Below are 13474 nucleotides of genomic sequence, written 5' to 3'. Positions count from 1 at the left end.
CAGTAAAAGAGAGAGAGAGGGGGAGAAACACGGGCACTTACATTTGCAGTGCTTGCCATCCTCCGCCAGCTCATAGTTCGGTTTACAGCGGCAGCGGAACTGTGCGGCCGATTGCTGGATGCAGTAGTGCTCACAGCCCCCGTTACCAAGGGTACAGGAGAGGATCGCTGTGTGAAATTAAAATAAACAATAAAAATGAAAAAAAAGATTAAAACAGATCAAGATTTGCCTTACATTTAGATTTTATATAGTGAGTGAGTGAATACAGTGTGAGAGTTAGCCATATTTCAACACAGCCATATGCTCATCAGACACTGTGAAGGAATGCTCTTGCACTTGTTTTAACTTAAAAACACATTGTACTTACTGTCCTAAAATGAACCACCCTGGCCTGTCTACAAAGTTTTGAATTTACTTTTTATTTTATCAATGACATATAGAGTCACATGTATTATCAGTGCAATTCCCAATATCAACTTTGATTAGCATGCAAATCGACTGTACATTAATTAAATGGCTGATATTATGCTGTTTTCTGATCTATTCTATAATGTTGTTTTCTCCTAAAAAACAAGGTGGAACAGAGCATTTTAAGTTTTGGACACATAGACTGACTAAAAGAGAATAAAGGATTAGTCAAAACACAACTCCAGGTATGTTTTTGAAGAGGTAAGAGCATTTTAATTAGGCTTAAAACTCACAAGAGTGTGTAACATTTAAGTTCCATGTCCAACATCAAAACTGACAACTTTTTAACATTCAGTCTGAGGTGGCTGACTTTTGGTTTCTTGTTTAGCTTGCCCCAAGAATATCTTTATATAATTTTATACATCTACATTTTTTTTTACACAAGTCCAGATAGACAGACTAATAATTTCTTTTTTTTTTTTGCATTTAGTCCTTGAAATAAAGTAATAGATTAAGTAAGTAAAATGGTATTGTACATAACATCCAATGGAGACTAGTTAGAATTCGTCAAAACATTTTCTGCCACTAAAGTTTGATAAATAGATTTCCCAAGAATGATCCTCTTTTTGTTTAAATGTTCATATTTTGGCTTACACGTGCACATTTTTACTGCTAACCAAGATGGAGTATTTTGCCAAAAATGTTTGATATATGACTTTCACTCTCAGTCCATTGAGTTATTTCAGGACAGGTCATTTTCAGTGGTATTTTGTTAAGTCTGATAGAAGAGTAAACCTGGCTGTGGTATGTACACTATCTGCGCTTTGGCCTCAGATTGAACACATATTTGGGCCCTGGTGACAGCTGTTTTACGAGGACTTGTCTGATTACTGTAATAACTATAGCGTTTGAGGGTGCCTGTGTGTGTGTGTGTGTGTGTGTGTGTGTGTCTGCATGTGTGCGTGTGTGTGAGAGCATTTGTGTGTGTGCAGGACTCCAGGTGAGGGCAAAGGTACATGGGAATCTGCTGACACACTGTTTCACAAAGGAACTGGCCAGAGGTAAACAGGGGTCCAATGTTCACATCCAAGAACAATTGGTTTCAGGTTACCTCATGTTAAATTAGCACAATTACACTATAACAAGACAACTGGGGTTAGCAATCACCTCACAACAATGAGGGTCCCTTGATTTGTAATGTCTGGGGCATTTCCTGTCTTTAAATAAAAGTCAAATAAAAAATGAAAATTACTGTATAGGGCATTTTGCAATAATTTCTATATTATAAAAATGGCTAAGGATACGGACTCTTTTCAAATTTTATTCTGTGTAGTCCCTCAAGTCTATAAAAAATAACTTTGAGGAACTACATATGGAAGTAGAGCAAAAATAGTATTAGTATATAACTATTTTTTTTAACCGCTGTGTCAGTGACAATATATTTAAAGGTTCTACATTATGCAAAATTGAATTGGGCTTTAATGTTGGTACCTCATGGAAAAAAGGCCAGGAGATGTGTCTAGTTTCATTCACACATGTAAAAGTATCCTTTATTATGAGGCTGTCTACATCTCCAAACCTCAATATAATATTTTCCACCTTGTGATGTCATGCAGAGATAGTTTTCAAGTTAACAGCTACATTTTACCTTTAGTTCAGTAGAGATTGGCAGTTCCAGAACTGAAATCATCCAAACGATTCTAAGTTCGAAATCATAATTCGAAGTTATATGGAGTGTAAAAACGCAGTGGTGCACTTCCTGTATTGACACATGACATCACAAAGTGGAACAGAGCATTTTCTGTTAGAGAAGACCTCAGCATACAGGGTTTGTGTGTTAAACATGTGTGAATGAAAATGAAAACACAACTCCGGGTATTTTTTTGATGAGGAAACAGCATTATACATAGATCAGAAAATAGTGTAATATGGGCCCTTGAATCTACCATATACTTATCAATTAATATTAGTTTATGTACGATATTTTCTTTACCTCAAACCTTATGAAAAAGTATAATGTGTTTACTTGACTTACACAGACAGGTGCGTGCGTCCACATGCAGTCTGTAGCCTTGGTTGCACTCGCAGTGGTATGACCCTCTGCTGTTGACACATCTGTGCTGGCAGCCTCCATTATGAACCAGGCACTCATCAATATCTGAGGAGACAAAACCCATAAGCAACGCATGAGAAGAGACAAATGAGTCCAATTAAAGGCAGTCTTATCATTACACAGGGAAGTGGCTGTTAATGAAGAGTCTACATACCAAGAATGTATGGGCACAAGAGCAGAGCAGGTGATGGATGAGATATGGAGGTCTTTTACACACAAGTCGTCCATGTGGTAACAACTACTGAACAGTTAAAAGCCATTTACATTCCACCTCTACAAGTTAAAGTGCCAGGAGAACAGGGGAACGTGTGAAAATAGAAGTCAAGAATTCCCTCGAGACAAATATAAACACTATTAATCTTTTTTTTTTTCTTGAATCTGGGCATTGTAGCTTCATGGTAACTTCTGAACATTCCACCATAGAGAAACATGTAGACCACCTTCACCGTGATGTCACTGCAAAGTATTAGTACTTTGTAGTTACACATCTGAAGAACTGTAAGCATGCTCTGTCTGCTGTTAGACTTTATTCTGAGTTTAGTTTTAACACAATCTGACCAAAAAATACTGATTTAACTGGAACTACAACAGGTGAGATGATTCAATTTCTCATGTAGAACACCCCCCACGTGTGGTCAATAGTTGGGTCAGTACTCACAACCAGACCACTACTATCTTGCAATGGAAAGAAGAAGTGCCCTGACCTGTTGTTGTACCTTTTGTGCCTTGTCTTGAACTTTTCCCATGTGAAATATATGCACCGTCTTTCTAAGCGTCTAAGTAAATCATAATAATACACTAATGTTTGACATAACTGACACATGTGGAGTTTGTGTCCAATCTGGCAGTGGTGATACAACAATAACAACTTTGGTTCAGTTTATTTTCAAACATCAAGTTAAAAAATGAGTTCCTAAAAAACAAAAATATTCCGATCTACGAATTTCTTACTTCCTTTCCTGAAAATTGCATCAAATTTGAACTTTTTCAGTAATTTTGCCAAAAATTTAACCAACCGCCAACTAATCAATGAAACTAATCAAGCATGAGTGGTAAAATGTTTGAAGAAAGTTGTGCTGGACTGGACATAAAACCCTTGTTGTATCAGATTCCCAAACATTTCTAATTTAGCCCTAATTTAACCCCTTATTTTAATGTTAATAAATGGCTATTAGATGTGCACATTAGACCTCCACTGAGATGTATCCACATTTATAAAAGCTTTACTGTTTAACTGAGGTTCTCTTAGCTTCAGTAAAATTAGGACTTGAGTTCACACTTGCTGTCCCTTCTGTAAACTGAGACTTTGCTGGCATTACAAAGGCAAGAGAATTTCATTTGCAGTGGTCAGGTTAAAGGCATGGATGAAAAATGTGCTCTTATAGGCAGATATTTTCCCAGTTATCTATGTTTTCAGATGATTTCTATGAGTTAACCTGGTTTCATAATGTTACCCAGTGATGATGTTACACCAAATAGCAAGAAATTATCAATCTTATTTGCTAACTTGAAAATTAGGTATGTTTTGAGAAGGTAACAACAAATATCACAGCCCATTGTACTTTAAAAATGGGCATATCCCAATCTCATGAGCCACAAAGACTTTATATATGGGACATTTGAGTCTATAACATTGGCAGACAATAGCCTCTACTTTCAACAAATGCATTAGGCTTATTTTGAAATACTGAGATTGATGTACCTTGTAATAAAAGTGTGTGGAAAGCTGGTTTGATTTAGCATATGTCTTGTCAGTTATATTCAAAACAGATTTTGCTTTCATATTTCTACTGTATCTTTGTGATTAAAAAGACTGCAAATTTTTTGAATTAACAAAGTAATTACGATTCATCCTCAAATTTTGATGCTATTTGGTGGCAATAACTGTTGTAAATATAAATTACTATTTTACGCTGATCAAGAAGAAAGTTGTGAAAAAATGTTGAAAATTACAGCAATAAGAGAGAGGTTATTTTAGTTCCATATCACAGTGGGGAGAGCTGTATGGAAAAATTAGTCACAATTTACACGCAAAAAACAAATTTTTCTGTTACTTTAAACTTTATTTCAACAAAATAAAGGTGTTTTCTTATATTTTTATTAGTGAAATATTAATCTCTGTGTACATTAGAGGAGTTCTGGTTCAGTGTACAATAGGATTTCTAGGTAACAGTTATGGATTTCTGTAGTTGTGATATCATGATTTCCAAGCAGGAACTAAAATTTGAAACCTAAAAAAATTGCAAAACCAGGAAAGAACTATTAAAATTTTCGTAAAACCTTAACAGTCCAATATTAAGCAAAATTGATTCTTGTGAGCTTTAAAAAGTGTTGTAATGCTGTTTACATTTTGAGCTTTGGAGACAGACTAATAATGCAGGATTACTCAAGCATGTGTAAATGAAACAAAACACTCCAGGTATTTTTTTGAGCAGGTAACAACATTCCAACATAGCTAACTCACTAGTACTCAATATTATAAGTAATTGTTTTTTAAGGAATTGTAATATCTGTGATGTAAAATATCATGTACTTGAAGCAATATACTAGATTGGCTGCAGTATAAAGTATCTGTCAGTAGCCCACACCAAATGCAGTATTTTAATCATTAAATAATATGAAATTGTTTGGGAATTATATGTTTCACACAAAATAAAGAGTATTTGAGTTGAGAATGAAGAATGAAGGTTTTTTGTTTTTAATGGAGAAGAGATTGGGGACACAAATGAGACAAAATGGTGAGATTGAAACTCCAGTGCTGAAGTAGATTTTCCTCAATCGATGAATAACAGCAGGTCCCCCTCAGGAGAGCTTTTGACTTGTTAGTTTGGAATAACTGTCTGAGGCTACCTAAGTTCCCACATACATTTTTTTTTTCTCATATAGAAGAAAACAAAACAAAACATGATTTCCTTGTCTGGAGTACAATGAACAAAGCTCCTTTTCGTGCAGTTGTCAGGCTGCAGCAGAGCATTCAAATGTTTCTTCTCAAACTTGACAGAAAGCTGCAACTGCCAAGCACAGTTCTCACACAAAAGTCACTGAGAGCGAAGCTGTGGATGTGGGCAGTATTATTACACACCATGAAGTTATAAATCAAAGTTAAACAGACTGGAGCGATGTCAGGAGAGACCCAAGGATGCAGCAGGAACGGAAAAAAAAAAGAAAGGGGAAAAAAAGTGCATTTCTGCCAATCCTCTGGGAATAAAACAAAGTTGAATTTTGGCAAACGCGTGCAAAGGAAAATTAACTTGTGCCCATACAGGTTAATTCCAGGATATTGTCGGAAAATGTTGGAACAAAATTGTTTTACAACTAACATCCTCCTCACATCATGAATATGGCGGCACTGTCTAATCACAGGCTTGTTTTTATGAGCAGCTGAAATCACAGGAGTAAAGTAAGATAGCGTGATATGATGTCCTACTTAAAGTGCCTATGACAGCTTGAACTACTCATTGTTTTTAAAGGGCCCGTATTATGCAATTCTTTGATCTACGTTTTAATGTTTCCTCCTCAAAAACATACCTGGAGTTGTGTTTTGTTTCATTCACATTTTACACACAAAGCCTGCATATTTAGACTGAGTTCTTACTACTTAATACTCTGCTCCACCTTGTGATGTAATGTGATAATACTAGAAGTGCTTCACCATGTTTTAAACTTAATACCCTTTCATTAGAATCTTTTGGATAATTTCAGCTCTGAATTTGCCAATCTCTACTGAACTAAAGGTAAAAAGTAAATGTTAATTTGAAAACTGTTCTGCCGCATGACATCACAAGGTAGAACAGAGTGTTTTTTTGTTTGAAAGAAGAACTCGGCCTAAATATGAAGGGTTTGTGTGAAAAAATAGATCAGAAAACAGCATAATACCGGTCCTTAAACCAATAAAACAATGCTTTTGATGTTTGAATGTTTTTGCTTCCTCGTGTAGTATTTACTCTGAAACCACAAGTACTCTGGAATAGAAAGACAACAAGTGAGATCACAAATCACTCACGCACCACCTCTTAAACCAAGCAAGGTGATGAAGTCTCTGTAAGTATACAATGGCAGTATGCAGTACAGTATGCATTCGTCTGAGCAGGAATCAATCAAGCACTCTGATTCAGCCACTGAGCCACTGCTGTCACATGCATTCATTTTCAGCATAACTAAAACATGATATCATAAAAATATCCAAATCCGTGTTGAATTGAGTCTCCTTCAGTTGGTGCAGTAGTACAAAGAGCCTTTAATGGTTGAAGTTTTGCTGTAATCCTCTAGATAAGAGCCTGTGATCAGAGAGGGCTGTGGGCAGTGCCAGCCAGTGCAGCCTCATGTCAACAACTGATTAACCAGTCTGCCCTGCACCGATACACACACTTAAACCTGAACAATAGCTCTTTAATGATATCTTATTTGGTCAAGTACATCTCTGGGAAATTGCGTTACGTAATCCAGCATTGACTTAACTGTGGTTTTCTAGTAACAGTAAACAATAATATTAAATAGTATAATAATATAAAGTTAAAGCTTCACTGACTTCTTTGGTGGAGGGTTCCTCAACTTGCTTGTCTGTCTCCATTGTTTGTTTTTGCCTTAAATGTTACACAGAATGTTTTTAAACTTTTTTTTTTTTTTTTTTTTTTTTATTTTAAATTATGCATAACAAAAAAAAAAAACATTAAGTTTTATCTCCATGGAGAGAAGCAGGTGGCACACCCCTCACCACAAACGTTACATTGTGCACTTTTAATCCGCACTGCTCCCACTAGCCAAATAAACCTGCTCACCTGTTGACAGATGCCCCAGGTGGTAGTTGTAGTATCCATGGTAACAATACGGCCTATAACAAGGTCTTCTGTAAAAATACACTGGATAATTGGCCGCAAAAATCACATCTACTGCGACTTGTATGACAAAAATCCAGAATCCCACTGAGACAGCCATGATGAAACAAAAATATCAATTATAACTATTCAAGTATTATAAATCGATTCATTTAATTGATCAAAAATTGTCCTTCAAAAGTCAAAGAGGATAACTTCTCTTCTGCAGATTGCCTCCTCTTTCTCCAGTGCCCCATTCTGTGTGCCTGTTCCTCCTCCCATCACTGAACACTAATACTCACTATGAAGATCCTCCTACTTGCCCCAGTCTCAACAGTGTCTCTGGATCACACATACTCAGAGAGGAGCATGTTATGAAGACATCCTGCTGCCCTGAGATACACTTCAGGTTAGTCTGATACTGCAGTCTGATGTTGCTGGAATTAGTCTGAATAGGTTTTGTACAAAAGCTAGTAGTACACACACTCACAATCGCCACAAATGTCATCACAACAAAGAGCCGTGTAGCTGTTGACTCCTCCCATGGATAGCAGCAGATCAAGTTAGTGAATATTGGATTTTATTTATTTATTTTATTTTGCAGGAATGACTATGCAATGCTGCTGAATTAATAAAATAAAAATGGAGAATTTAGTAAGTACAGAGCAGTGGGTGTATGCCAATAGTGGAAATGGGGGTTGATTGGCAATATAATATAAGTGGTTAAAGATTGGTCAAACATGCATGAACCCCTCCAAATACAACTTTGAGAAGGTAAATGAGAAGGGGAAACAACTATCACATTGTTAAAAGTTTATTAAATGAGACAATGTGGGTCTGTCTGTAGTACAAGTATTTCAGCTGAATGAGGCAAAGCAGTGGCCAAGAGGTTCAAATGTTCTCCCTGTATTTCATGGTTCACCAAATCCCTTTATCCTCCAAAAAAGCCATCCAGTAAGCTAATTATAGGTACTTGTGACTAGTATACTGGCTCAAAATCTGCTGATCACACTTTTCCCAGAAGATTTTTTCAATGGAAAAGACAAATGGAGTTAGTGTAAATTCAATCTGCAAGACCTAATTTTTCTCCAGTCCACCTTACCGCCTCTCCAGAGTTTACCTGCTCCTCAGTCTTCGTCCCTCAGTTCAAATACTCATCACAACCTCATCATCGTCTCCTTCATTTTTCTCATCCTCTCATTGTCCCCTTCACTCTCCTCATCATCGCATCATCCCCTTTACTCTCCTCATCGTCTCATCGTCCCCTGGAGCTCACCTCTATCACCTCCAGAGACCAAGTCCCAGGGGAAAGACCTCTCCCAAAAGTCATTTAATCAGCCTTCATCACAATGTCTTCTGCTGGGGTCTGCGAGCCAAAGAGAACTCAATTCAGTAAAGCTGATAATACTTCCTCTTTGTATCTGTCTGAGTCTCTCCAGGTTGCTATGTTCTCCTTGTATTTTGTAGTGCACCAAATCCCTTTATCCCCCAGAAAAGGTTGCCCAGTAAGCTAATTATAGGCACTTCTGTTCTGACTAGTACCGGCTCAAAATCTCCTGATCACACTTTGGCCCAGCTGCATGAAGAATTTCTCAATGGAAAAGACACATTTTCATCTGAGGACAATCAAAGCTGGACAGACATTTGCAGTGATTGTAAACAGGCGAGTCTTGCACCTTAAAGCTAAGATATCTTTTTTTTTTTTTTTCTAGTAAACTAGTTGTTGATTGCAAGAATGTAATTATAAAGCTTTCTTTCAAACCAAAAAGAAATCTGTGCAACATTCTAACGTGGCTTAAAGCTCACAAGAGTTAATTTTGCATAATATAGCACCATTAAATCCATTCAATTTTAGGATCAGGCAGTTTTCTCTCTATATTAATTACATAAATATGATCTGAAGTACCAAAGCTTGTGTACAGACTTCTACCAGCTACTCAACTGGTCTTTTCAGAGGTGATGACTGAATGATTGATGCCTCACTACCAACAATATGAAAAGCTCAAGAATGCACTGCCTATGGGGTCCTCTTTGATACAAACATAAAAACACAGTTACTCCAGGAATGCAGCTTAACTGACGTGCCAAAAGGCAAATTTGGCAATTCCAGATCCAAACATCTGAGCGAGGAATGAGGCGTGCAGTTAAATGGGCTATTCAGAAGCTAAGCACTCAATTCTCAAATCTGATGCCAATAAATACAGTATGGTTACAACAGCACTATATGAAGCAAAACAAGGTTATTTTCCAAAAGTAATAAAGACTTTTAATATAGTTTTAATAAAGGAGTGGTACTATAAAGTTATGACGTCATCAAACAGGTATCCAACATCAAGTTCAGGCACAATATAATCAGATAGATCTGTTTCTCAGACATGTTCACGTTACCTAATAAATCTAATAAATCATTTAATTAAATTCAAGGCCAGACAGTTGGAAAAAATGTCAACAATAGAAAAATGCAGACAGAGATGTAGGTAGAGAAGAAGGAATAATAAAAGTAGCAGTTGGCTTGGCAGTGTAGATATGCTGTGTAGTGTTTGGAAGTGGTTGTGGTAGTGACAAATTTTTCAGTATATGAGAATAGGAGTTATTATAAGTGCTTGGCTCTCCTCATAGCAAGGAGGTTCCAGGTTCAACTCCTGGATCTTATGCGAAGTTGCATCCCCCAATGTCTGGGTGTAACACTTGCGCAAAATGTGAAATCCTCCAACTCCATCATGACCAAACTCAAGATCTAGAGATGGGTCTCTGGGTCCTAAAGGATGGGTCAAGTAAGGCAAACCTTAACCTTAAAATGTGCTGTATATAACGTTTTGGCTCGGGGTCCTTCACCTGCTTGTTTATATGGATATGTCATTGCTCTGACTGGAATGTTCCACAGTATGACATTAAACAGCTCTACCTGACATTAATTCAATTACAGGTGGTTTTATAACTCAAACATACCTAGAAAAAGAGGCATTTTGACTGTGACAGGGGTTCCCTCTCCACAGATCTGATCTGTAACTTGGCCTGGTTTAGTCTCCATGATGATTGAAAGGTTCAGTGCTATACTGTGAAAAAAAGCAATAATATCTCCAAGGAGAAAACCATTTGACAGACACTCCACCAGAAAAGTTACACAATGCACCTTTAAGTAGTAGTAGTATAGTAATAGTAACAGGAGTAATAGTAATAGTACATGGGTGGAAGTAGCAGTAGCAGTACGTCTCTACATGTAAAAATAGCCTGAATTGAATACTGCAATTTGTACCTAACTTTAAATGGTGTCATATTTTTAGCCGTCACCACAGCTGCCATAATCTTACAGTAAATGACCCTTGTACAGAGCGAGAGTTTGGACCAACCAGGCATTTCCAACGGAGAGTGATGGATGCCAGGTGAACAGCAGCAGCCGCCCACCCCTGAGGCACAGACAGATGCAGGCCAAACCACCATGTGAAAATACAGAGAGGAACAAATGAGGGCTACAGTCAGCTCTGTTCTGCTTAATCACTTTAAGCTCAATATTGAGACTGGCAAACCATTTTCTATTCACTTTTATGTCTTCACTGATCTGAGCTACTTAATGTATTTGGCATGACTAGAGCAATATTTACACTGCTGCTGACCACCTGCGTAAGTTGTTCGTTAATATAGAACAGTGCAGCCATTTAAAATAAGGGATGAAGTCCAATAATGTCCAAAAAGTACTCAGTGAGACTAATGGTTTTTGAAGTTAGCCAACAGTAGCTTTCTCCTGTCAAGACATGAGGCGCTCGACCGCTAAATGGCAATGCAAAGGCTTAAAGGTTTCAAGGAAAACAGGAATGATTGAAAGATGCACAGTTCAAGTTAAATGCCATATTAAGAAAACCGGGATCACACAAAAGTCTTACAGCTCTACAAATAAGGAACAAACTTTTACATGACTCAAGCATCAGTACAGATATTTTGGCCACACTACCAATCACATGGCATAGTAATGATTTGTTATGATTGATTATAGTTAAGTGACTTTTTGAAGGAACTTCACAGTATATTTCTGTGTTTCTTTTTGAGTAGTATTATTTTCAAGTAACAGTATACACATGTCTACATAAGGTTTGTTTACTTTTCCAACCATGCTTTGATCATTTATTATTTCTTGCACCTTCTTTGGGGAAAAATACATGGACTAATTATATTAACAAAATAAATGAGATGTTATGTCCAATATTGACAAATGGGATTACGCAAACTAAAATATTTGGGCCATTTACTTTTAATACTTCTTCTAAACTACTACTTCTCTAGTTTCAAATAGTGGTGGAAAAAATACTCAGTAGTAAAAGCACAGACAATGAAGCAAAAAAAAACAAAACAAAAAAAAACCTCAAGTAAAAGTATCACATAAGTAAAAGTATTAAAGTACCTAAGTATAGTGTACTTAAAGGGTAAAAAGTAAAAGAATTTGTGCAGCTTTTCAGATCTAATAAAGTTTCAAATGTAGTGATTTTGATAGCAAATAAAACAACTGAGTCTATATTGTTTTTCCTGCTGTTTTTATTTGTATATTTTTGTTTGCTCAAACTATGAGCGTGTTAAAATAAAATAAAATACAAGAACAGTCCAGTTCAAAAATGTAATGAAGCAGATACTTGCTCTCAAATGTAGTAAGTGTGTGTGTAAGTGTGTAAGTAAAAGTAAAAAGTATCCACATTGAAATGTATTTAAGTAAAGTGCAGTACTTTACTTTTGCTTTGTTACGTTCCATCACTGGTTTGAGTGTTTGGAAGTACTTTTATCTAAGTTACATTTTTGACTCAACCGTTCTGTGTCAGTCAGACAGTAGCAGTATACAGCCGTTCCTCAGAGTGAGTTATGTCTGACCACTAAGTGAGCGGATATCTTTGGTCGGACTCTTGTGGGATTTCCTCTGCTCCGCTTCTCGCTCCAGGTCGTCATGCGGTTTGAAAACTGATCTGATTTTGGCACTCACAACATATATGCACAAGCCTGACTTAGACATGCACGCTCCCAGTCATTCACTATGGGCTCCTGCCAAGTTTGGGCAATTAGGGTATTATTACTGAAAGACGTGGTTTAATATAATTGGAGTCTGAGAGGGAAGATAATACTGCACATTCAGTGAGTGCCAAGAAAAGATTGGACTTATTGTTCGATTATGAAAAGTAGGATGTTTATTGTTGATGACATACCAGCTGATACCACTACCTTTCCTCTGGCTATCATTCCTACTACTACAACTACTACTTTAAGTTCTGTTATTATGTTTAGCACTGCCCCTACTCATACAACTACTCATTTTACTTCTAATGCTACTACAACTAGTACTGCTACTGCTATTCAGATAGTAATGTTACATTTACTACTACTACTAGTATACCTTTTTTCTACTATAGTTCTCATATGCTGTTATCACAATAAGCCATATTGCAAAAGGCTTATTATGTAGTGTTTGGCTTTAGGGTTAGTCAAGTTAATGGTATACAGTTCGTTAAGATTGCTCTGTAGAACTTGAATAGATACAGTATGTGCGATCAGTAGTGACATCTAGTGGTGATTCATAACGGCCAATATGTAAAGTTATTGTCGGATTTGGGAAGTACTGTAAAGAAAAGCAAAATACTGGACATGAAGGATAACACATTTTAGCAACTATAATGTTTGTATTACAGTTTCTTCTATTTAAAGATCCTCATGTGAGCTTTAAGCCATATTATTATAATTTTGTTACCTGCTTAAAAACAAACCTGCAGTTGTGTTTTGTTTCATTCACACATCTTTGAGTAATCTTTTATTAGTCTATCATCTCCAAAGCTCAAAATGCTTATCATGATTCTAATGAAGGTGTATGCAGTTTAAAAACACAGTGGAACACCTCCTATATTACTGCATGACATCACAAGGTGGAACAGTGTTTTTGTTTGAGAGAAAAACTCACCCTAAATGTACAGAGTTTGTGTGTTAAACATGCGTGACTGAAACAACACAACTCCGGCTATGTTTTTGATGAGGAAAGAACAATATAACATAGATCAATAGCATATGGGCCCTTTAAGCAGTAAATGCAGAGATACATTTATTATTCTAATTGCTGGCCAATTTTCTCTGGGCTTAGGGATCTGGAAAATACTTTTGGAGGACCCAGTAA

General features: G+C 36.7%; 1 protein-coding gene across 1 annotated transcript in view; it reads right to left on the bottom strand.

Annotated features, from left to right (window-relative positions):
* megf6b (multiple EGF-like-domains 6b) overlaps positions 1–13474 on the bottom strand; it is an 89776-nt gene that overhangs the window by 27320 nt on the left and 48982 nt on the right. The window contains exons 6-7 of the mRNA XM_055160979.1: positions 2444–2566; positions 42–167 (exon numbers count right to left, since the gene is read on the bottom strand). Coding sequence (XP_055016954.1) covers positions 42–167; positions 2444–2566 — 249 coding nt within the window. The remainder of the gene's footprint in view (positions 1–41; positions 168–2443; positions 2567–13474) is intronic.

Source organism: Boleophthalmus pectinirostris, unplaced genomic scaffold (assembly GCF_026225935.1).
Source record: "Boleophthalmus pectinirostris isolate CB_2022bp ecotype Guang Dong unplaced genomic scaffold, ASM2622593v1 HiC_scaffold_3, whole genome shotgun sequence".
NCBI lineage: Eukaryota > Metazoa > Chordata > Actinopteri > Gobiiformes > Gobiidae > Boleophthalmus > Boleophthalmus pectinirostris.
This window is presented reverse-complemented; position numbering and strand designations above follow the sequence as displayed.